The sequence below is a fragment of the Schistocerca serialis genome, chromosome 4 (genome assembly GCF_023864345.2).
Source record: "Schistocerca serialis cubense isolate TAMUIC-IGC-003099 chromosome 4, iqSchSeri2.2, whole genome shotgun sequence".
Taxonomy (NCBI): Eukaryota; Metazoa; Arthropoda; class Insecta; order Orthoptera; family Acrididae; genus Schistocerca; species Schistocerca serialis.
Window position 1 is genome coordinate 34,620,563 of NC_064641.1, and position 26,068 is coordinate 34,646,630.

At 43.0% G+C, this 26,068-nt stretch overlaps 2 protein-coding genes across 2 annotated transcripts in view; one reads left to right on the forward strand and one right to left on the reverse strand.

Moving 5' to 3' along the window:
• The first annotated feature begins 6,198 nt into the window (after positions 1 to 6,198).
• Positions 6,199 to 6,669, forward strand: LOC126474201 (nucleolar protein 58-like). The gene has a single exon (XM_050101664.1). It carries the CDS (start codon positions 6,199 to 6,201, stop codon positions 6,667 to 6,669), a length of 471 nt encoding a protein of 156 aa, XP_049957621.1.
• A 420-nt stretch (positions 6,670 to 7,089) lies between these two features.
• LOC126474202 (facilitated trehalose transporter Tret1-2 homolog) overlaps positions 7,090 to 26,068 on the reverse strand; it is a 104,325-nt gene continuing 85,346 nt past the window's right edge. Inside the window, exon 6 of the mRNA XM_050101665.1 lies at positions 7,090 to 7,221. Within this exon, the coding sequence (XP_049957622.1) occupies positions 7,090 to 7,221 (132 nt within the window). The remainder of the gene's footprint in view (positions 7,222 to 26,068) is intronic.

Genomic DNA, 26,068 nt, shown 5'->3' on the forward strand with positions numbered 1-26,068 from the left:
AGTTGTGTTTTTCGTCCCAATTTTGTGTTGTAAGCGCGTAAGCGTCACGCTATGCTGATCCAACACCTTTTGCGAGAGTAGGGTTGGTCATCACGGCGTGATGTATTGTTAAATTGTTAAATTTCCAAGAGCGTACGTTGCTAGAAGGACCAACCTATACATTGCTTCCTGCTACACGTATCTCGAGAAAAGAGCATAAACATAAAATTAGTAAGAGACTCGATCTCATCAAGAGGCGGCTTATCGACAAATGTCCTTCCCGCGGAATATTCGCGGCTGGAACAGCAAAAGGTGGGGGACGGAGGGGGAAATGACAGTGGTACAAAAAATACCCACCGCTGCACGCCACAAGGTAGCTTTCGGAGTTTAAACGTAGATATAGATTACGCATTCTATTGCACTTAATTGCCAATAACGGAAACTTTCTCATTGGCCCAAATAATTTTTATAGTGCGGAAGCAACCGGAACTAAATAGTAACTTAAGTTTGGTAACCAAAAATGAAGCAAATCATTCTCATCAGTTGTGAAGACATTCTAGCATCGGAAGTGCAAATCTTACTCCCATAGCTAACGAGGGGACCCTCCATACCGTTAGTCACGGATTCTGATGCGCTTCAAATATGCTGTAGAGGCACTTACCCTGAGTACCTGGCTATCCGATTTTTTTTTATCGGCGGGCCTTAGTTTTTGAGAAAATCGATTTTGAGTTTCATTGCGTGCTTTGTATACCGTAACGTTAGATGCATTCCGAGAAAGTCAGTGTAGTGCAACGGTAAAGGTTCACGGCTACGATTAAGAAAATAGTGTCTACTGTGAGAGAGGAATCCAACGGAAATAAAAATAAAAAGAACTATAGCTGGCGATTGCATTAGAAGAAAATTTAACTCGTGTATGGGAACACCTGTGGACCCGCAGAGTGGAGGTGGGGGGGGGGGGGGTTTGATGCATTCTCACTCAATGATTTCTTAGATGGAATCACAGTTAACGAGGAAACAGCAGCTGCCATAAAGGAATATCTTGAAACACTGGCCTCTAGTTGCAGGTACTTATTCTCAAATAATTTTACTAGTAATCACTTGGATTTGAAGTATTCCTTATTAAACATGTTTATGATTTTCATGTTATTCAAAAAATAGTTCAAATGGCTCTGAGCGCTATGGGACTTAATATCTTAGGTCATCAGTCCCCTAGAACTTACAACTACTTAAACCTAACTAACCTGAGGACACCACACACATCCATGCCCGAGGCAGGATTCGAACCTGCGACCGTAGCAGTCCCGCGGTTCCGGACTGTAGCGCCTAGAACCGCACGGCCACCGCGGCCGGCTTTTTCATGTTATTGTTTTTCATCCAACACAGAAAAGTAACAATGTAGTTCAACCACCTCCATTTTCCAAATAATAGTTAAGCCGTCCTCACATAGCGAACTCAAAATCTCAAGGTTCCAGGCTAATCTCACTGATAATTGTGTGCTTATTCAAGAGCGTTGCTTAATATTGATTTGTTGTTGTAAGTATTACTTTTCAAGAATTCCTGATAACTGCTATGGATAAGAAATCTGAAGAAGACAACCTTAAAAAGTTAAAACTGTTGGCACCTGCGGAAGACTCCCCAATAGAACTACAGTGTGATTCTTCTTAATTAAGCCTAACCCATTTTCGAGCAAATTAGAGTGACAGTATCGAGTGCTTGCAAACAGTTTTGAATGAATTAATGGGATTCACAACTACTTATGTGAACGTGCTTTTTCTAGCTTGGTTAAAAAACAAATACAGAAACTAACTTTGCGTGGGAAACGATTTATGACTAAAGCCAACAAGCTTCAATCCAGATATAGAAAATGTCACTAACACCAAGACTAAACACTGAAAATTTCATTAAGTTCACCATTCAATTTGCATGGAATAAAATTCTTATGGGCCAAAGTATCGTTTCTTTTTTTTAATTACGTTCGCTTCGCCATTTTCAACATTATTACTCAGCAAAGTACTTTTCCACACAATACTAAGTTCAGTTTCATATTATATATAATTTTCATATTACTATTAACTACTGCATAGTGCCTGTAGAGGTAGAGTACATGTACATGTACATACTGGGTCGCGAAAATATTTATAGAAAAATAGCGGGTCGCGTTACAAAATAAAGTTTGGGGACCACTACTTTATACCATCACACACACACACACACACACACACACACACACACACACACACACACACACACACACACACACACAATCATGTACTGCACATCTACGTATGTTACTGTCTGGAGAACTCTTGTAAATAACCAACGACTACTTGCTTAAGTGGTGTGTAAAACTACTGTTGCTATTGATCCTATATTACTCCTTCCGAACACACGTGCGATTATGTACGTACATGCAACCTTACGCCATTTCACACCTGACTGAGGCACACCTAGTACAAAGATACATCGCTACGATGTTGAGTGTACGTGTTCGAATTTCTAATATTTAATCGCGAATTTCTTCCAAACCAGATTCCAATACCACTTCACTTCATCACTATTACTTTTTCTTTATACTTAATGGTTCACCTATAGTAAGTATATCCGTTCTACTGAAGTTTTCCAACCAAATTATTTGTAGGTATTGAAATACCTAAGTCTAGTTTTTGTTTTTTTTTACACATAAAAGCGTCTTAGTATAGACTTGTATAGCTTGGAATCAACAAATCGTTAAATACGTTTTACTAGAGCTTAGCCGGGATACAAAGTCAGTAAGCGTATGTCCTTTTTGCTTCTTGTGAGTCTGTAATAACATACGATATGCCACAGCTATAATAGATATAGTTACTTGTAGTCAAGTTATATACCTTGTAACGACGCACAATTGGACCGTAATTTTACCTCTGACTTGCGCTAATAATATAACCTATTATTGTCACTCGATATATAATCTATTTTCCGAGTTTCCACCTCAATAACGTTAAATATTTTAGCAACCTTAACGATTTCAAACTTTATTTTACTTACAGTTACTCGAAACAGGCGTAGTCACTGCGGATCTATCTTCTTTTGTCAGATTTTATTCCGACTTCAAAGATGAAATTAACCGCCGAGTCAGCTATACAATTTTAGTCTGTTACTAATCAACTGCAAACCTAGATTTTTCTAGTTATTTGCATATTATGGATTTACTATGAAGTATTTCTGTCTGTCACCTACAATAATTATTTTTCAATTTTTTTCTCTTTTCCTCAGGTAAAATTTAACAGGTTATACGCATGAGAGACGAACAAAAACGCAAATTGCATCTCTTAACTGTTATTCTCGAAAATAATAATCATTGATATAGCTTTTCTTCGCATAATTTTAAAATATCTTTCCTTTTATTCTTTCTTTTAGGCTCGAGATTGATAGCAAATTCCATTTTACTTCAAATGAGTGGATTTCAGTTTTAAATTTCCGCTAGTCAAAGTTTTATTTGATCTTTATGTTTTTACAGACGGTTATCGTCAGCTGTGTATGAGTGCCAGCAAAACTAATTTCCAAAAAACGACAGTGAATCATAAAAATCAAAAGACCTATTCGCCACCACCACTTTAGGCCCGAAGTTATAGCAAATTCTTCAGATGTTGGCAAACGTTTCCCACTAAAGGTTCCTAAATGAATGGTCATACGCCACAATAATTCAGCATAGAGTAATTCCGTACAAAGCTCACCTCTGATAGGTTTGCAACTATTAAATAATTTCGGGAAAATCTGAATTTTCGGCAATACAAGCTGTACGACCAAAGAAGTACCTCTCTGAAATATCCAGTGATTTAAGCAAAGTATCTCGCAGCTGAATTAACACCTTTTTCAATCTAAAGCGCCAAACAAATTCGGTGGATAACGTATCACAAAAAAACCTAGTATAAGTGACGCATGTATTATTGTAGAAATGTGATTAGGCCATAAAAAGTCTAAAAACAAGATAAAGCTCATTAATTCAACAATTTTATTATTCTCTTATGTTTTCTACATTAAAATATCTTTAACATACAATTTGATAAGTAATTCTTTAGGGTGAACACGAGTAAATAAGTCAGCTGCATAATTAACAAATGCTTTGCAATATTTTTACTTCGGAATTCGTAGACAACATCAAGGATAAGATATAAATTTAAATATCTTACAATGGATATTAGATTTTATTTGATTCCACTTCTCGTTAGAAGTTTGCAATATGCTAAATTATATTCTAAAATATATTCTAAAATATGTTGTACCCGAATTAGCTTACAAGATACTTTTAAAACAATCTGAACATATGCTATGGATCTTTTAAAGCGATAAAAATTAAGCCGTATGAAAGTTCAGTTTCCTGAAGTGAACTAAATTTCTCATTCTACACTATGTGAGCAAATGCTAAGTTCTCGCGGATAAAATCATATGATGTAAAATGTGGATGAGAATACTGAAACTATTTACGTTATATTAGCAACTACCTCTTTATGCGAACGATGAGAGGCTGATTTAACCACTTCTGCCTACAAATATTTTCTTACTCTTTGTGCTTCATTTAAGCGTAGTTTCCCGCTTGAAAGTTAGGTCATTTCATACAAATATGAAAATAGATTGCCTTAAAACTTATAACCGAAATTCACCAATGATATTTATGAAGTAAGCACTGGAGCAAATTTTACAGTTTAACATGTGCAGACCTCTGAACAACATTTCGGAGAAATGCAGAAATTTGACAGAATGACATCCAGAATTAGTCTCTCTCTGCGTTATTGATATTGAACGGATGCAATTTTATTAAGCTGGAATATTTTCCGTATTTTCGTTTACGCTATTCGTTTCTTCCCATCTACTTCCTAAAGTAAAACAATTTTAACTAGGGAAAATGATCCTTTAAAATCTCTAAAATTTCACGGCCAATCTAGCTTCATTGATTTAAAATTTACTGACGGTCGTTCCAAGACATCTGACTAGCAATTACGTTAAGTCCAGATCGTTAATATTGGCGTAGGAACTGTTTGGATTTAAGATGTTTGATCGGAGGTGAAGTTAATTACCGATGCTGTCTGACACTGAGGGTACATAGCCATTACGGAAATATTCTTATAGCTGTTCAAGAAAGATCGGAAACCTGAAAATACAGATTTACATTCCTTGTGTCTGCGAACAGGAGTTGTTAATATATTAACATCTCTTGCCCTCAGTTCAACACACGCAGCTGCGAATCTGAGCCTTAAGCGAAATTATAAAAGATTGCTCTAATGCAATGGATAAAGTGATTATGATGATGTGCTATCCATTCTCGAGCATTATCTGTATTTCTTCTAATGTCTTCCCATTTGTTTCTGGAACAAAGAAGTAAACGTAGAGTGATGCGAGCAGAGAACATAACGAGAACACGAAGAACGCTCCGTAGTTTCCAAGGGCATCTGTGATGTCTCCGAAAAATCTGGTGACCAGGAAGGACATGAACCACGACACGAAGGCAGCCATCGGCATTGCGACGGCCTTCAAATTCGGAGCGAACACTTCACCCGCTACGGTGAAAGGCAGTCCTCCGTAGCCTGGAACAGGCGACGGGCGTCGATAAATAAGACATAATGCGTTAAACACCCAGCTTCTCAATGGGAAACGAGCCAATAAATATATCTACAGTAGCTGGGAGTAATCTGTCTTACTGAAGTAAAAATTAAGCTACACAATGACAAACACACAACCGAAACAGAGTATGCTCAAACCAACACACTAACAGCAACACACAAGATCTGAAGCTGACAGGGGGTGTAAACAGAATGGCGTTCAGTAAAAAAGTACCAATCCTTACACATTCCGACTAATTCATTACAATACCCTATTTATGCTTATATTGTTCCTATTGGTCCTATTGGTTTGTCACACTGCTCCTAGTCGTCTCCCTGAAAATTGTCCTATTAATATAAACATCTCCCTGGGTACGGTTTCCTCACTCAAATTTCCCAGCATATTTAATACTTTGTTTCTTACCTGTGGCCATCTGTTGACCAACACATGTAGAATCGAATTTCAAATATTTTTGATGAAAAATAGGTCGTTTCAGATCACCCAAAAGCTACCGATAGACTTCTATTGACTGTAGTCTCCGATCAAATTATATTTGAGTATCTATAGTTTACTGTAAGTAGTTTACTGTAAGCATTTTACTGTAAGCATTCTACCGATTTTTGCTGCAGTAAATAGCTTTAAATGCACTTAGAGATAATAGAAAGAAGCAGGAAAAGAGAAGAAAGAAAGAAAGAAGCAGGAAAAGAGAAGAAAGAAAGAAAGAAGCAGGAAAAGAGAAGAAAGAAAGAAAGAAGCAGGAAAAGAGAAGAAAGAAAGAAAGAAGCAGGAAAAGAGAAGAAAGAAGCAGGAAAAGAGAAGAAAGAAGCAGGAAAAGAGAAGAAAGAAGCAGGAAAAGAGAAGAAAGAAGCAGGAAAAGAGAAGAAAGAAGCAGGAAAAGAGAAGAAAGAAGCAGGAAAAGAGAAGAAAGAAGCAGGAAAAGAGAAGAAAGAAGCAGGAAAAGAGAAGAAAGAAGCAGGAAAAGAGAAGAAAGAAGCAGGAAAAGAGAAGAAAGAAGCAGGAAAAGAGAAGAAAGAAGCAGGAAAAGAGAAGAAAGAAGCAGGAAAAGAGAAGAAAGAAGCAGGAAAAGAAGAAAGGAAAAAGAAAAAACAGTGATGGCCTCATGAACTTGTGCAGTTTTTATGAGGTAACATGCTAGTGATAAGGAGTAACAGAAGGTTGGAATTTAACGCCAAGTTGACATCAAGGACACTGACAAGTCTCCACTTGAGTTGGATGGAAAGCTTATTGAAAACGATCTATTGAAGAAACACTGGCATTTCTTTAGAGAAATTTGAGGTAATGACGGAAAACAAATCTGGATGACCGGACGAACCGCAGAACTCCACTCCGTGCAGAGGGCTGTGTGTTCCATTACGTAAGACTGAATAGTTGCGTTTACGTTATCTATCTACAGGTGTAGGTTGGCTATCATTTTAAATATCCAATAATGTCAACTTGCATACTACCGAACACATTCTCCTACAGACAAACTTTAATAATCCTGCGTAAGCTGCGAATATGCTGAATTATTTTTCAACGGATACGCCGGTACTGACCTGGAGTATAGACGAAGATGTAGAAAACAAGGGCAGTCAGAGGAAGCCAGCCGATGTCCTCAGTGTTGTGGCCCGCTTCGCTGAGGTAGAAGAAAGCCCCAAAAACTGCCTGCAACATTTCCTTCGGCAATGTTATCAGTCTCTAGAATAAAACTTGGGGAGGGAACAATTAAAGTTCTTATTACGATACAGCTGGACTTAGTACCTCGAAAAATAAACATCACGACGTTATGATGACTAGACGACTTTGGTAGCGACAGCAATTAACCTGCGAATTTAATGAATGACTTATTTCAGTGAATTCTAAGAAATTTATTAAAATTGAATAACGTAGAAAGACTGAGGAACAAAACTGGCGATACATTATTAGAGCCATACGTGTTAACACAGGGATCAACTGGGGCTAGTTATCACCGCTTTCTGAAGCACGTACTGCCTATCTTGCTGGAGGATTTGCCATGTCAGGACTAGATTGTCACCTGTGCTTGCTTACTGTCTAGTCACAAAATGACTACCTGTAGAAAGCCTGAATAATCACCTTTTGCGAGATATTCAAGGAGAGAGTAATGAGGTTTGCATAGTACCGACAGGTGTGTAGAGCCAAGACGACTCCCGTGTCATGGCCAGCTGGGCTTGGATCCTCTGTTTAGAATCGATGGCGCGAACAGCCCGATCGATCGGTCCCACAGATTGACTGTGTGAGTCTGAGGGATTCCGTTATCTGGGAATTAATGTAAACTGATCCTGGTGCTCTTAAAGCACACATGTTCGCTGCGAGCTGAGATACGTTGCGTTGTATTGCTGGTATATGGCACTGTGCCGAGGAATAAACTGCATGTAGGGGTAGACACGGTCCGCAAGTATAGATGCATACTTGCGTTTATCCACTGTGCCATCCAGAATAAGTAGACCCGAGAAATATCTTCCAGCCTAGACGCTTTCGACTACTGTTGCAAGGTGTTTGCTTTCAGACTTTTCACGCCATACACGTCAACGGCCATGTGTCCAATGGCGCCTAAAACGATTCGTCTGGAAAGACCACCTGTCGCCAATCAGTGGGCGTCGAGTTGCGGTACTGGCGTGCATATTCCAGCTTTCGTCGCCGATTGACATCAGTCAGCATGAACCAGGTGCCTGGTGTGGAGACCCATACACAACAACGTTTGCCGAACGGTCGTTGAGGAGACACTTGGTAGCGCCTTTGTTTATCTAGGCGGTATCTTGATCAACTGTAGCACGTCTACTCGCCTGTACACATCTGATGCCATCGTTCACCCTGTCATCTATGGCCCGTGTTGCACTATTTTGCCTCGGCAACGAGTTTTCGTTAGTGTCATTTTGCCTTGCGTTGTATGCTTCAATTACTGTGGCATATTAACAGTTTACAGACTTAGCCGTTTCGGAAACGCTTCCACCCTTGTCCCGAAAGCCGATGGTCATGTTTTGAACGTCTGATCACACTGTTTCCGCATAACAACAGCGACTGCACTGTTTTCCGCACCCCCTCCACACGCTTTATACAGGGTGTTACAAAAAGGTACGGCTAAACTTTCAGGAAACATTCCTCACACACAAAGAAACAAAATGTTATGTGGACATGTGTCCGGAAACGCTTACTTTCCATGTTAGAGCTCATTTTATTACTTCTCCTCAAATCGCATTGATCGTGGAATGGAAACACACAGCAACAGAACGTACCAGCGTGACTTCAAACACTTTGTTACAGGAAATGTTCAAAATGTCCTCCGTTGGCGAGGATACATGCATCCACCCTCCGTCGCATGGAATCCCCGATGCGCTGATGCAGCCCTGGAGGATGGCGTATTGTATCACAGCCGTCCACAATACGAGCACGAAGTCTCTACTTTTAGTACCGGGGTTGCGTAGACAAGAGCTTTCAAATGCCCCCATAAATGAAAGTCAAGAGGGTTGAGGTCAGGAGAGCGTGGAGGCCATGGAATTGGTCCGCCTCTACCAATCCATCGGTCACCGAATCTGTTGTTGAGAAGCGTACGAACACTTCGACTGAAATGTGCAGGAGCTCCATCGTGCATGAACCACATGTTGTGTGGTACTTGTAAAGGCACATGTTCTAGCAGCACAGGTAGAGTATCCCGTATGAAATCATGATAACGTGCTCCATTTAGCGTAGGTGGAAGAACATGGGGCGCAATCAAGACATCACCAACAATGCCTGCCCAAACGCTCACAGAAAATATGGATTGCACAAATGCGTGCGGATTCTCGTCAGTCCACACATGTTGATTGTGAAGATTTACAATTTGATCGCGTTGGAATGAAGCCTCATCCGTAAAGAGAACATTTGCACTGAAATGAGGATTGACACATTGTTGGATGAACCATTCGCAGAAGTGTACCCGTGGAGGCCAATCAGCTGCTGATAGTGCCTGCACACGTTGTACATGATACGGAAACAACTGGTTCTCCCGTAGCACACTCCATACAGTGACGTGGTCAACGTTACCTTGTACAGCAGCAACTTCTCAGACGCTGACATTAGGGTTATTGTCAACTGCACGAAGAATTGCCTCGTCCATTGCAGGTGTCCTCGTCGTTCTAGGTCTTCCACAGTCGCGAGTCATAGGCTGGAATGTTCCGTGCTCCCTAAGACGCCGATCAATTGCTTCGAACGTCTTCCTGTCGGGGCACCTTCGTTCTGGAAATCTGTCTCGATACAAACGTACCGCGCCACGGCTATTGCTCCGTGCTAATCCATACATAAAATGGGCATCTGCCAACTCCGCATTTGTAAACATTGCACTGACTGCAAAACCACGTTCGTGATGAACACTAACCCGTTGATGCTACGTACTGATGTGCTTGATGCTAGTACTGTAGAGCAATGAGTCGCATGTCAACACAAGCACCGAAGTCAACATTACCTTTCTTCAATTGAGTCAGCTGGCGGTGAATCGAGGAAGTACAGTACATACCGACGAAACTAAAATGAGCTCTAACATGGAGATTAAGCGTTTCCGGACACAGGTCCACATAATATCTTTTCTTTATTCGTGTGTGAGGAAAGTTTCCTGAAAGTTTGGCCGTACCTTTTTGTAACACCCTGTATACCCTCCACTGTTGGTGCTGCCATCTGTGAGTGGTTATTGCATGTTAACGTGTAACATAGGCGGTTGTCACGTTAATGTTACTGGGCGGTATAATTACTTTGTTGTATGTGTAAGAAGCTTTTGTATTAGCCGGCGCGTTGGAATCTTCGTCAATTTCTTGCTTGAAGAGTAGTGTTAGTTTTATACCCTTTTCGCTTTAACAAATTGTTTAGGAGGGTTTCGTTATCAGGAGAGTCGTTACTGTGGAGTCAAAGTTTGGCAAAGGTACCATCATCTCTTCGTATGCAAACTACAATTATTTTTGTTCGATGTTGGTGTTCTTTGGGTGGCTTGTGCAGCACACTCTTTTCTCATACTGTCTGGAAAGTTCAGCTTTAGGGAACAGTACAGATATTTGGTTAGTTTGCTTCCTAATACACGCGCTGGCTATGTTGAGGGCAGAGAGCGGCTGGCGGCAGTGTGGCAAAATATTTTCACCTCCACTCAAGAAGAGGAACCAGTAACGACGAAGCCACCAACCACAGCCACCAGCCTGAATAACTGATGAAACTGTTTTCTATAATTCACGAACAGAATTGTTATTTACGGGAGTCAAAGCTGTCTGACGTGCGAATCAATAGTGCAGAGAGTAGTGAGTGATTTTCTCATACAGGCACTCCGATTGTGAAACCAATAAATTCTGTCTGTGGTGGTAGCAGTGGCGGATACAGAAAACCTCAAGGAAAGGACGCTAAAGATGTCTCTTAACAATATTTTTACTGAGAAATTACTACTATTAATACTTAATCAACTGGTCACTGTCGACTAATCTTCGCACTTGCACTTGCTACAACTAGGACTTTTTACTCATTCATTCTTCAGTCTTAATTTTCTGCTTCTGAATGCAAACTAGCTTCCTATTCGACGAATAGTCCGTATTTATAACGCTACTTATGGAAGGTTCTCTGTGCAAGAAAATAGAATATTCGCGACTTTTCCCGACGAAATGCCAGACAGAATAACGTATCGATATCACTGAAATGGCCGCGACTTTTCTCGTAGGTATACGTTAGCTATCTATGTGCCAGACAGAAACGTGTAAAATATGATAACGCGGACACGCGTACTACATAGGAAAGTACAACTACACGATAACTCTATTCAGTAGAGTTGACTGACGAAACGAACGAATAGCGTGCGGGCTGACTAGCCAGGGCGGCGCGGGTGGCTACGCGATCGGCCACACGAAGAGACACAGAGGGGTGGAGGGGGGGGGGGGCAGAAGGCGCGCGCGTCCCGTGCGGCCCCGATATTTGTCCGCCACTGGGTAGTCCTACCACAAAAGTCAGTGGGGGTGGGGGGGGGTGGGGTGAAAAGTATCAATGATGGCCCCTTGACGCGTTGCGCAACTTCCAATGATGTAATCGCATTTTTTGAAATAATGGAACGTAAGTTCCAGTAATTTATTTCCAAGTAAACAATCTGGTATAAATGTTGGCTTTTAAGCTTCATGGATTAACGTGTGACATAACGGATTGTAAGCTCTGCGGTTTATATGTTGAGAAGTTATTCTATTCTCTGATGTTCTGAAAGTTAATAGCTATGGTAGAAGCAGATGAGTTGCCAACGTGAAAATATAGTTTGTCGAAAGGGAATATTGGCCTGCTTTGACTAAGATTTAACTGAAGTCTGGAAACGTGTCTATAAAAATAAAAACTGACAATTTATCATGTGGCGAAAATTATACCAACCGACTGCAATGACAGAATTTGGTAGTAGTAGTTGTGGTCTTCAGTCAGGAGACTGGTTTGATGCAGCTCTCCATGCTACCCTATCCTGTGCAAGCTGCTTCATCTCCCAGTACTTACTGCAACCTGCATCCTTCTGAATCTGCTTAGCGTATTCATTTCTTGGTCTCCCTCTACGATTTTTACCCTCCACGCTGCCCTCCAATGCTAAATTTGTGATCACCTGATGCCTCAGAATATGTCCTACCAACCGGTCCCTCTTCCTTGTCAAGTTGTGCCACAAACTCCACTTCTTCCCAATCCTATTCAATACTTCCTCATTAGTTATGTGATCTACCCATCTAATCTTCAGCATTCTTCTGTAGCACCACATTTCGAAAGCTTCTATTCTCTTCTTGTCCAAACTATTTATCGTAAATGTTTCACTTCCATACACGGCTGCACTCCATACAAATACTTTCAGAAACGACTTCCTGACACTTAAATCTATACTAGATGTTAAACTTTTGTTCAGAAACGCTTTCCTTGCCATTGCCAGTCTACATTTTATATATTCTCTACTTCGACCATCAGTTATTTTGCTCCCCAAATAGCAAAACTCCTTTACTACTTTAAGTGTCATTTCCCCATCTAATTCCCTCAGCATCACCCGATTTAATTCGACTACATTTAATTATCCTCGTTTTGCTTTTGTTGATGTTCATCTTATACCCACCTTTCAAGCCACTGTCCATTCCGTTCAGCAGCTCTTCTAGGTCCTTTGCTGTCTGACAGAATTACAATGTCACCGGCGAACATCGAAGTTTTTATTTCTTCTCCATGGATTTTAATACCTACTCCGAATTTTTCTTTTGTTTCCTTTACTTCTCGCTCAATATACATATTGAATAACGTCGAGGAAAGGCTACAACCCTGTCTCACTCCCTTCTCACCCACTGCTTCCCTTTCATGCCCCTCGACTCTTAACTGCCATCTGGTTTCTGTACAAATTAAAAATAGCCTTTCGCTCCCTGTATTTTACCCCTGCCACCTTTAGAATTTGGAAGAGAGTATTCCAGTCAACATTGTCAAAAGCTTTCTGTGAGTCTACAAAAGTTAGATACGTAGGTTTGCGTTGCCTTAATCTAGCTTCTAAGATAAGTCGTAAGGTCAGTATTGCCTCAAGTGTTCCAATATTTCTACGGAATCCAAACTCATCTTCCCAGAGGTCGGCTTCTACCAGTTTTTCCATTCGTCTGTAAGGAATTCGCGTTAGTATTTTGCAGCTGTGACTTATTAAACTGATAGTACGGTAATTTTCACATCTGTCAACAGAATTTGACAATTATTCCATTTTTAAACTTGCCAGCGTCGAAGTGCTAATTGTTATAGCAACATTATTGCACTCTAGAGGCGCTGTTCCCTTGTCGCAAGCTGTGTAGTGTCGTCTGACGAGTCTATTTTCTCAAATGATGCACGCTGTCGAATGCGCGGATGGTTCATGAGGCGTTGAATACGCGGTATGTGGGAGATGTAAATGGCTCTGAGCACTATGGGACTTAACATCTGAGGTCATCAGTCCCTTTTTTTTTATCAGTCTGACTGACTGGTTTGATGCGGCCCGCCACGAATTCCTTTCCTGTGCTAACCTCTTCATCTCAGAGTAGCACTTGCAACCTACGTCCTCAATTATTTGCTTGACGTATTCCAATCTCTGTCTTCCTCTACAGTTTTTGCCCTCTACAGTTCCGTCTAGTACCGTGGAAGTCATTCCCTCATGTCTTAGCAGATGTCCTATCATCCTGTCCCTTCTCCTTAACAGTGTTTTCCACATATTCCTTTCCTCTCCGATTCTGCGTAGAACCTCATTTCTTATTAGTCAACCTAATTTTCAACATTCGTCTATAGCACCACAGCTCAAATGCTTCGATTCTCTTCTGTTCCGGTTTTCCCACAGTCCATGTTTCACTACCATACAATGCTGTACTCCAGACGTACATCCTCAGAAATTTCTTCCTCAAATTAAGGCCGGTATTTGATATTAGTAGACTTCTCTTGGCCAGAAATGCCTTTTTTGCCATAGCGAGTCTGCTTTTGATGTCCTCCTCGCTCCGTCCGTCATTGGTTATTTTACTGCCTAGGTAGCAAAATTCCTTAACTTCATTGACTTCGTGACCATCAATCCTGATGTTAAGTTTCTCGCTGTTCTCATTTCTACTACTTCTCATTGCCTTCGTCTTTCTCCGATTTACGCTCAAACCATACTGTGTACTCATTAGACTGTTCATTCCGTTCAGCAGATCATTTAATTCTTCTTCACTTTCACTCAGGATAGCAATGTCATCAGCAAATCTTATCATTGATATCCTTTCACCTTGTATTTTAATTCCACTCCTGAACCTTTCTTTTATTTCCATCATTGTTTCCTCGATGTACTGATTGAAGAGCAGGGGCGAAAGGCTACAGCCTTGTCTTACACCCATCTTAATACGAGCAGTTCGTTCTTGATCGTCCACTCTTATTATTCCCTCTTGGTTGCTGTACATATTGTATATGACCCGTCTCTCCCTATAGCTTACCCCTACTTTTTTCAGAATCTCGAACAGCTTGCACCATTTTATAGCCAAACTGGTCTTCACCTAGCGCATTCTCAATTTTCTTTTCCATTCTTCTGTATGTTATTCTTGTAAGCAGCTTCGATGCATGAGCTGTTAAGCTGACTGTGCGATAATTCTCGCACTTGTCAGCTCTTGCCGTCTTCGGAATCATGTGAATGATGCTTTTCCGAAAGTTAGATGGTATATCGCCAGACTCATATGCTACACACCAACGTGAATAGTCGTTTTGTTGCCACTTCCCCAATGATTTTAGAAATTCTGATGGAATGTTATCTATTCCTTCTGCCTTATTTGACCTACGTCCTCCAAAGCTCTTTTAAATTCCGATTCTAATACTGGATCCCCTATCTCTTCTAAATCGACTCCTGTTTCTTCTTCTATCACATCAGACAAATCTTCACCCTCATAGAGGCTTTCAATGTATTCTTTCCACCTATCTGCTCTCTCCTCTGCATTTAACAGTGGAATTCCCGTTGCACTCTTAATGTTACCACCGTTGCTTTTAATGTCACCAAAGGTTGTTTTGACTTTCCTGTATGCTGAGTCTGTCCTTCCGACAATCATATCTTTTTCGATGTCTTCACATTTTTCCTGCAGCCATTTCGTCTTAGCTTCCCTGCACTTCCTATTTATTTCATTCCTCAGCGACTTGTAGTTCTGTATTCCTGATTTTCCCGGAACATGTTTGTACTTCCTTCTTTCATCAATCAACTGAAGTATTTCTTCTGTTACCCATGGTTTCTTCGCAGCTACCTTCTTTGTACCTATGTTTTCCATCCCAACTTCTGTGATGGCCCTTTTTAGAGATGGCCATTCCTCTTCAACTGTACTGCCTACTGCGCTATTCCTTATTGCTGTATCTATAGCGTTAGAGAACTTCAAACGTATCTCGTAATTCCTTAGTACTTCCGTATCCCACTTCTTTGCGTATTGATTCTTCCTGACTAATGTCTTGAACTTCAGCCTAGTCTTCATCACTACTATATTGTGATCTGAGTCTATATCTGCTACTGGGTACGCCTTACAATCCAGTATCTGGTTTCGGAATCTGTCTGACCATGATGTAATCTAATTGAAATCTTCCCGTATCTCCCGGCTTTTTCCAAGTATACCTCCTCCTCTTGTTATTCTTGAACAGGGTATTCGCTATTACTAGCTGAAACTTGTTACGGAACTCAATTAGTCTTTCTCCTCTTTCATTCCTTGTCCCAAGCCCATTTTCTCCTGTAACCTTTTCTTCTACTCCTTCCGCTAGAACTGCATTCCAGTCGCCCATGACTATTAGATTTTCGTCCCCCTTTACATACTGCATTACCCTTTCAATATTCTCATACACTTTATCTGTTCATCTTCAGCTTGCGACGTCGGCATGTATACCCGAACTATCGTTGTCGGTGTTGGTCTGCTGTCGATTCTGATTAGAACAACCCGGTCACTGAACGGTTCACAGTAACACACCCTCTGCCCTACCTTCCTATTCATAACGAATCCTACACCTGTTACACCATTTTCTGCTGCTGTTGATATTACCCGATACTCATCTGACCAGAAATCCTTGTCTTCCTTCCACTTCACTGACCCCTACTATATCTAGATTGAGCCTTTGCATTTCCCTTTTCACATTTTCTAGCTTCCCTACCACGTTCAAGCTTCTGACATTTCACGCCCCGACTCGTAGAACGTTATCCTTTCGTTGATTATTCAATCTTTTTCTCATGGTAACCTCCCCCTTGGCAGTCCCCTCCCGGAGATCCGAATGGGGGACTATTCCGGAATCTTTTTCCAATGGAGAGACCATCATGACACTTCTTCCATTACAGGCCACATGTCCTGCGGATACACGTTACGTGACTTTAATGCAGTCGTTTCCATTGCCTTCTGCATCCTGATGTCGTTGATCATTGCTGATTCTTCCACCTTTAGGGGCAATTTCCCACCCCTAGGACAAGAGAGTGCCCTGAACCTCTATCCGCTCCGCCGCCCTCTTTGACAAGGCCATTGGCAGAATGAGGCTGACTTCTTATGCCGGAAGTCTTCAGCCATCAATGCTGATTATTTATCAAAATTTAGGCAGTGGCGGGGATCGAACCCGGGACCGAAGACGTTTTTATTATGAATCAAAGACGCTACCCCTAGACCACGGGCTACAACCTCATCAGTCCCATAGAACTTACAAGGGAACTTCCCCATCGCACCCCCCTCAGATTTAGTTATAACTTGGCACAGTGGATAGGCCTTGATAAACTGAACACAGATCAATTGAGAAAACAGGAAGAAGTTGTGTGGAACTGTGAAAAAATAAGCAAAATATGCAAACTGAGTAGTCCATGGGCCACATAAGCAATATCATAGACAACGTGTGCTTAGAAGCGCCGTGGTCCAGTGGTAGCGTGAGCAACTGCTGAACGAAAGATCCTTGGTTCAAATCTTCCCTCGACTGAAAATTTTACTTTATTTTTGCATAGTTATTATCTGTCCGTTCGTTCATTGACATCTCTCTTCACTGTAATAAGTTTAGTGTCTGTGTTTTGCGACCGCACTGCAAAACCGTGCGATTAGTAGACGAAAGGACGTGCCTCTCCAATGGGAACAGAAAATATTTGATCGTAAGGTCATAGGTCAACCGATTCCTCCACAGGGAAACGCATCTGATATATTCTATACGACACTGGTGACGGCATGTGCGTCACATGACAGGAATATGTTGTCGACCCACCTAACTTGTACACTTGGCGAATGGGTAAAAAGATTCTTCTACCTTGCCCGATTTAGGTTTTCTCGTGGATGTGATAATCACTCCCAAAAAAGTGATGAAAACAGAGTGTCACATAAACTGAAAATAAATTAAAAAATACACTTGTTTGAAGATTTGAACCTAGGACCTTTCGTTCCGCAGCTGCTCACATTACCACAAGACCACGGCGCTCCTGCGTTCCTATCGTCTTTAGTGTTGCTTATCTTCCCTTGAACTACTCAGTTTGTATATTTTGTTTATTTTTTCACAGTTCTACACAACTTCTTCCTGTTTTCTCAATTGATCTGTGTTCAGTTTTTCAAGGCCTATCCACTGTGCCAACTTACCGCTAAATCTGAGGGGGGTGCGATGGGGAGGTTCCCTTGTTAGAAGTACTTAAAGCTAACTAACCTAAGGACATCACACACATCCATGTCCGAGGCAGGATTCGAACCTGCGACTGTAGCGCCTAGAGCCGCTAGGCCACTCCGGCCGGCGTGGGAGATGTATGAGCTGGAAAAGGCTTGGTATGTTCTCCGTACCATGACTCGGGGCAACTTATTTACGTTATCGAGAACATGAAATGACATTTTTTATGTCAGCATTCTTGGTGACTAAGTGTTGCCGATTTTTATACTTTATGGTGAGTATGTTGACAACATTTCAATCTTCCAAAATAACAGATGCGTTCATAGGGCTGCACACATACATTCCAGGTGCAACGAATCATACCGCAACTCAAAGGGTCCGCTAATTCAACAGATGTTCATCCCACATAAAATATCTGGGGGCTCTTTGGGACAGTGAGTGAAAATAGCGATAAATATCGGTGCAGTTTCGGAGCTATAAATGATTAGTCTCAATGAGTGGCTTAAGATGGACGTGGCATATCTAAAGAAACATGTTAGCTCTCACCATTTTGGGAGGAGGGGGGGGGGGGGAGGGTAGTGTTAGGTGTTAATCTTTTGCTTGTGTCTTGTACTTAGGAGTATATCTTTCTTAGATCACTGAAATGTGCAAGACGAAACGCATCAGGCATGTTATGCGACAAAAGTAGTATCGAAACTTGAGACTAATTTGTATTCTAAGTTAGAGCAGCCAGCGTTAATCATGCTGAAGTATAGCCAGTTAGCATCCAGGAAGCGCAAATATTTCAAGACTGTTCTTGGGTCAGGAGGACAGCCGCCTAGGCACTCTTACGAGAGAGGGCGAGCCTGGTTTGAACAGTGCAGACCGAATCACCTTTGTTACTCCCGTAACTTTTTCGCGACAGACATTGGGTAGGACGCAACAACATCTGGCAGGAGTTTGACAAAGCTGTGAGGGCCCTCTGACTAATGTCTTAAGCAAACGCAGCGGAACTGAAGACCGCTGATGACTCGGGAAGAGCAGAATCAGTTCGGTCATTGCTAATGCCACAGAGCAGAGCCTCTCCTCGGTGACAGGTACTCCTCCACCAGTAGTTTTCTGTACTACAGGGTTATTACAAATGATTGAAGCGATTTCACAGCTCTACAATAACTATTATTTGAGATATTTTCACAATGATTTGCACACACATACAAAAACTCAAAAAGTTTTTTTAGGCATTCACAAATGTTCGATATGTGCCCCTTTAGTGATTCGGCAGACATCAAGCCGATAATCAAGTTCCTCCCACACTCGGCGCAGCATGTCCCCATGTTCGAAAGCATCGTTGATGCGAGCTCGCAGTTCTGTCACGTTTCTTAGTAGAGGAGGTTTAAACACTGAATCTTTCACATAACCCTACAGAAAGAAATCGCATGGGGTTAAGTCGGGAGAGCGTGGAGGCCATGACATGAATTGCTGATCATGATCTCCACCACGACCGATCCATCGGTTTTCCAGTCTCCTGTTTAAGAAATGCCGAACATCATGATGGAAGTGCGGTGGAGCACCATCCTGTTGAAAGATGAAGTCGGCGCTGTCGATCTCCAGTTGTGGCATGAGCCAATTTTCCAACATGTCCAGATACACGTGCCCTGTAACGTTTTTATCGCAGAAGAAAAAGGGGCCGTAAACTTTAAACCGTGAGATTGCACAAAACACGTTAACTTTTGGTGAATTGCGAATTTGCTGCACGAATGCGTGAGGATTCTCTACCGCCCAGATTCGCACATTGTGTCTGTTCACTTCAACATTAAGAAAAAATGTTGCTTCATCACTGAAAACAAGTTTCGCACTGAACGCATCCTCTTCCATGAGCTGCTGCAATCGCGCCGAAAATTCAAAGCGTTTGACTTTGTCATCGGGTGTCAGGGCTTGTAGCAATTGTAAACGGTAAGGCTTCTGCCTTAGCCTTTTCCGTAAGATTTTCCAAACCGTCGGCTGTGGTACGTTTAGCTCCCTGCTTGCTTTATTCGTCGACTTCCGCGGGCTACGCGTGAAACTTGCCCGCACGCGTTCAACAGTTTCTTCGCTCACTGCAGGCCGACCCGTTGATTTCCCCTTACAGAGGCATCCAGAAGCTTTAAACTGCGCATACCATCGCCGAATGGAGTTAGCAGTTGGTGGATCTTTGTTGAACTTCGTCCTGAAGTGTGGTTGCACTGTTACGACTGACTGATGTGAGTGCATTTCAAGCACGACATACGCTTTCTCGGCTCCTGTCGCTATTTTGTCTCACTGCGCTCTCGAGCGCTCTGGCGGCAGAAACCTGAAGTGCGGCTTCAGCCGAACAAAACTTTATGAGTTTTTCTACGTATCTGTAGTGTGTCGTGACCATATGTCAATGAATGGAGCTACAGCGAATTTATGAAATCGCTTCAATCATTTGTAATAGCCCTGTATCACTAGGATCGATAGCGTTCATGTCTTACACAAGTGATTCTCTGGTTACGGTATGGTAACCCTTTGTGTGAGAGATTGTTCTATTGTTGGTCTTGTGCTTGCTGCCACACGATACGATTAGCGATCCGAAACCACGGTTGATGGAGTCCAGCATCCAGTACTGATGCACAGCAGCCAAACCTGATGGACATTCCGGGGCTCTACTAACACGACTGCGGTCCAGAGCAGAAGCTGCCCTACACTGCGGCGACGCACAGGTCTGAAGGCCTACCGTAGGGATGGGCCAGGTTCAGCATTTAGCACGACTACACAGCATCCGACACTGCGGTCCACCTGCGAGCACAACGCAGGCAGTGACCTGGGAGGAACTGAGTACTCCTCGGTGTGTGAATAAAAAGCACACACGTCTTGGTCACCACTGTGTCCAAGCCCCGTTACCGACGGGGCGTCCATACCTCGCCAGTGGGGAGCTGAACAGCCAAAGCAGTGTGTCATCGATTTCCACTCTGCGCTGATGCAGGTTTCTCCGCAGCCGTGAGTCCGCAAATGGATTCAGCGGGTTCTTCTCTGGATCGCGTAACCGCCAGTCGAAGCGGAAGAATCAGCAACGCCTTTCATTTTTAGTAATAAATGTACTGTTTTATTGCGTGTAACGACGCCGCAAAGGTCCTCAAGTTACCAGTTCGGTAGAGGGCGGCCCCTACAGGCAAAAAATAAAACTACGCTTTATCGATTGCTCATAACGTAAGGAACGTTGTACTTTTGTCATGGGACGATTAGGTGTTATAGTACGACAATCACTGCGAATTCTGGCAGTGAATTTATCGAAAAATTGTCGAGTAAGTGTTCTAAATGATAGGTCGAAGTAGAGCTCTGGGCATACCAGTAGTTGCGACCACGCTGCAAATGTAACACTGCAGTTTGAGATGTTGCTGCTAAGTGCCGACAGTCGTGGCGTTCCTCTTCAGGCCAACACGCAGCCATTTTTACAGTTTATTTCAAGAACTGACGGGTGCAAAAGCATTATAACCTTTGAAAGGCCCTCCAAACGCTTTAAAAGAAGCCCACCACCCCTTTAAAACACTAAAGTTTTCATTCATTTTTGTCAGGTGAATTAAGAACCAAATGGCAGTAGCTTCGCCCCCTTCATGCTTGTGGAAAATATTGTGTCGATGTATCTGTTTACGGAGCGTATGGCGTGCTTGGAGCACAGAGAGGAGGAGGAGGAGGAGGAGGAGAAGAAGAAGCAAATAGACTAACAGGTGAAAACATTATGACCATTTGCTTGACACTTTGCCGTCCGCACGTCTCGGCAGCGCTAATTCGGAATACTTGGCTTGTCGCCGGCCACTTGTCACCTTTCCGTTGATGACTAGCTTCAGACACATTGACTTTTGCGCGCTTTAATTTTTCCGGAAATCCTTTATTTTGCCGAGTCGTTCCACAAACTCTAATTTTCTTTCCAAGTAACTTCTCTGCAAGTTCAACTCTGTTCTAATAATTATCCATGTGGAGGTGATGCCACTTTCCATAAGAATGTGTCAATAGTTCCATAACTGTTTTTGCTAAAGGTTGTCCAGCACCGGAATATATCTTGAATGAGGAAATGTATCCCGTACTCTAATCACACAGAATCCGAATGAGTGTACCATATTTCGTAATTTTCGACGGATTGTAAACTTTAAAATTTAACTGTCCACACCACGGTATCGTTCCTTCATCAAATGAAATGTTTTAACTTAGATTAAACGTTTCTTTAAACTTTTTGGAAAAATGAATTACGAATTGCTCTTTGAAAAGCCGGTCGGCATTATCCGGTTAATTGTTGTCGGAAAAAATTATAATATTTGTCTGAATCGGTTGCGAGACATCGTTTTGCGAAATATCCGTATATCAACGGATTCGTTGACCAATAATCATCGATCCTTGCTTTTTTACAGTTCCCGTAAGGATAGTAACCCCATACCATTTTCTATGTTCGGGTCTCGTAACGGCGACAAATTTGGCATTTTTTAAAATCCAGTTTCCTTCTATTGCCATTTTGTCTATTATACTCGTTGGTTTCGTTGCTAATATATTCAAATAGATAGTTTCCAATTTATAATTCTACGATATCCGCGACGCTCTATGTATCTTCGAGAAATGTGTGGGTACTCTGAGATCCTTCAAATTTATTATTGGTCCTCAGTAAATCATTATCTTCTTCGTCTGATTCATCCGAATCAGTTGGCAACCGTAGCGTTCGCCGAATTCTTCTTGGACGTATTTAACTAGCTTCCGACAATTCTGCTTCACTTTCATTTTTTATATCCGATGTCTTCTTCGCAATCGGCCAAGTCGTCAAGAACGTCAGACAAGATTTCCGCTCATTAATCGTAAATAATTGTATCGTCTCTTTCGTCTGCCATGATGAAAGCGCACAGGTACTTATAAAAACAAAACAAAAAAAACTTGTAGACGTGTGTAACTTCTTGTTACCTAAACAAAACAACAGAATGAGAAAGATACTATAGTGCTGTCGCCGGCCACTGAGCGATACTATGCAGACGACACCACTGTGGTGTCGCTGGCCGTTAACCGCTATTTCGCGCACACCACCACTGTGGTGTCGCCGGACGGCAAACTTAATTCTGTTGGTACAACTTGGGAAAGCAAAACTCAACAGTTCTGCGTGGCCCTATTTCAACAGTTCCTCGCTAGGTTTCTGGAGGTGTGTGAAACCAGATGTCTACGAACTTTAAGGCCTGTGGTTTGTAGGCGATTAGCTGCCTCGCGATTGCGTCTGTGTTTCACAGGGTTCGCCAGTTTGCTGGCTAGGATATCCACGTTAGTTCATTATCGCGCTCCTCTATCACTGTAGCTTTATTCCAGCCATCTAAGCGGACAGTTATCCTGCTGGAAGATGCCATAGACGTTGAGAGATATATCAGGCATGAAGGAGTGCTGGTGGTTCACAATATTGATTACGTAGAGAACATTTGTCATTGTGCCTTCCATTATTACAGATACTGTGGAAGCGCAAGTAAGTATCTCCACAGCTTAGCACTGCCATAGTGGTCTGCATCCGTGACCATGCGTATTTCGTACCCTGTTCAGACCTTTTTATACCTGTGTAACTACTTCATAGTAAAGGCGGCATTGTAGCACACACGATTCTGAGAAGAGAAGGGTACCGGCCGAGCCGCCTCCGATCGTTTCCGATGGAGGAAGGCAGGGTGATAGTGTGATGAGCTCGAAATGTCCGAAAAAAAAAAAATGTCGGCCCAAGGCGATGGAGATAGCAATAGGGTCCACGATGACATCCTCTGCAACTGTCAGGCGGGGAACTGTCTAACGGATCTTTTTCTCAGAGATCCATCTAAGGTTGGCCCACACGACAGAGGAAGGGGTGGAGCTGCTGAAAGAACTAGTGAATGAAATCCAGCTAGCTTTTTTTGCTATCCCTAAGAACGCGACGACACTTCTCACGCATCTGTTTATAATGAAAGCAGTTAGCCATTGTAGGAAGGCGGTTAAAAACGTGGAGAGCACGTCTCCAGGCGCGAATTGCGTCGCGGCATGTCTCGGTCCACCAAGGGACTGGGACACGGCGTCGTAAAGAGGAAGTGCGAGCAATGGAACGCTCTGTAGCAGTAAGGATAACGTTGGTGAGATTTCACCTGGTCATCACAACTGGGGAAATCTTGTTCTTCGAAGGTCGCCAGGGAGGAGTAAAGCTGCCAGTCAGTAATCTGCCATTTGGGTGTGCACGCAGGTGGAGTAGGTGTCAGGAAACTGATAGCACACGGTAAATAGTCACTCGAGTGGGTGTCAGAACGACCACTCAAGACGATGGGAAAGCTGGGCAGTACAGAAGGGTAGGTCCAGATGAGAAAAGGTGTGCGAGGAGTCAAAGGAATGTGGGTGCTCCAGTGTTACGACAGAAGATGTTGAGTTGATTAAAAAGATCAGCCAAGAGGGCATCTCTGACAGATTCTGCGAGAATCCCAAAGGGAATTATGTGCATAAAAGTCACCAAGTAGCAGAAATGGGGGAGGTAGCTGCCCAATAAGCTGGACGAAGTCAACACTTGTGACATCGAATGACAGACACATAAATGGTATAGAGGGAGAAAGTGAGAGGAGGGAAAAGGCGAACTTCAACAGCTTGATAACGGTTTGTCTATGAACGTTATCCCGTATGAGCACAATGACACCCCCATGAGATGGAATGCTGACCACAGGGGGAAGATCAAAACGAACTGGGAAGAAATGCAGAGGGTCAAAGTGGTCGTGAGGACAATTTTGTTTCCTGGAAGAAGAGTGTAAGGGGACGCTGTGATGCTAAAAGCAGCTGAAAATCCTCTTTGTGTGCCCGAAGACCGCAAACGTTCCATTGGAGGAGAGTCACGAAGAAATGAAGGAGGTGTCACCTAAGCGGCTGCCGACTGGCAGCCTGCGTAGACTCGCTGTTAAAGGGCATAGAAACAGGAGGATCCTGCTCCATGAGGCCCACACAAGCATCGGCTTTCTTGTGCTGTCGGTCTGTGGAGTCCAACGCAGAAAAACTGTTGGTGGTGCGCACCGGCGACACAGAGGGGCTGGGCTAAGGTATCACGTGGCAACACCGCAAAAGAGGATATTTGAGTTGCCTTTCCAATTAGTAGAGGAAGACACGGGAGGGACATAGGAAGTCTACACGTGAGTACTACTACTGTTCTTTCCGGGCTATCAGTTTTGTAGCTGGTGGCTTCGCCTCTTGAGGCGAGAGTTTGATCGATTGTTGCACAGCTGGACGGGTGGATGGCGATGCTACCTTGACACTGGACGATTTCACAACCTCAGAGCGGAATTTGAGGTCTTATGTCTCCGTGGCCATGTCTTTCATGGATCGAGAGGTAACAAGAACAGAACTGCAAGTGCCAGACGGGAGAACACAGGGTTTGGGATTAGCCAATAACGTTGCGAGCGACTGGGTAAGGGGGTTTTTCCTTTACCCAGATCTCTTGGATAGGCTGCTCATCAAGATACATGGGACAGTCCCGAAAGTTGATATAGCGAGGAGGAGGAGGAGGAGGAGGAGGAGGAGGAGGCGGCGGCGGCGGCGGCGGCGGCGGCGGCCAATCGCCCTCGTGTGCATGCCTACCACAGGTGATACATTTGGCTGCGTGTCCACAAGACGTTCTAGTGTGGCTGAAACGGTGACACTGGTAGGGCTTTCGGTTCGGTATGTAGGCCTACAGTTTGACTGTGAGACTTTCGGAGCCTACTTTTATCTTTGACAGAAGCACCACTCTATCCAAGGCGAGAAAAAGAGTGGGTGGGCATTAAGGAGGAATCTACCTTCATCACCTGATGGACGATAATCACACCCTGATCGGAGAGGTAAGACTATATGTCGGTCTCAGTCAGACTGCTGAGCAGCCTAGTGTAAATAACACCATGGGAAGAATTCAGATGTCTGAGGGCCTAGACACGAACAGGCTAGCAGTGGAGAAGCGAGGTGGCAAGCAGTTGTTGTGATTGAGAATCAGCAGTAGTCCCCAAAAGCGAAGTGCCATTCCATAAACGAGAGCAGTATTTCACAGGACCGGCAATAGCATGAACACCTTTCTGAATATTACACGGATTTACCGTTGTAAAGGACTGACTGTCTTCAGTATATGAAACCATGAGGAACCGTGGTGCAGCTGGAAGGATCTTTGAATCTTTAGACTCATTCCGTTTACATTTCGTAGACGTTGATTGTGAAGATAATTGGCTCATTGTGAGAATATCCCCATGGCTGCCAGTGTGTCTGATGGTACACTCCTTCCAACTGGGGGGCCACTTCCCAAGGGGTGCACCATCCTTAGGTGGTCGTTCACATCTCAGATCACACCACCTCAACACCTGACAGAGGGGCCAATCGGCAATTTGGGGAGGTAGCAACTCGGGCAATCACCCCTCCCTGGGCCTGGCCCAGTGTGTGCAAACTCTGCCTGTCGACACTGGGCTGGGAATTACGTGTTACCCAGTCA

What these genes read in the sequence shown, in the direction of transcription:
- LOC126474201 (XM_050101664.1), top strand. Translation starts at nt 6,199, where the DNA reads ATGCACTTAGAGATAATAGAAAGAAGCAGGAAAAGAGAAGAAAGAAAG.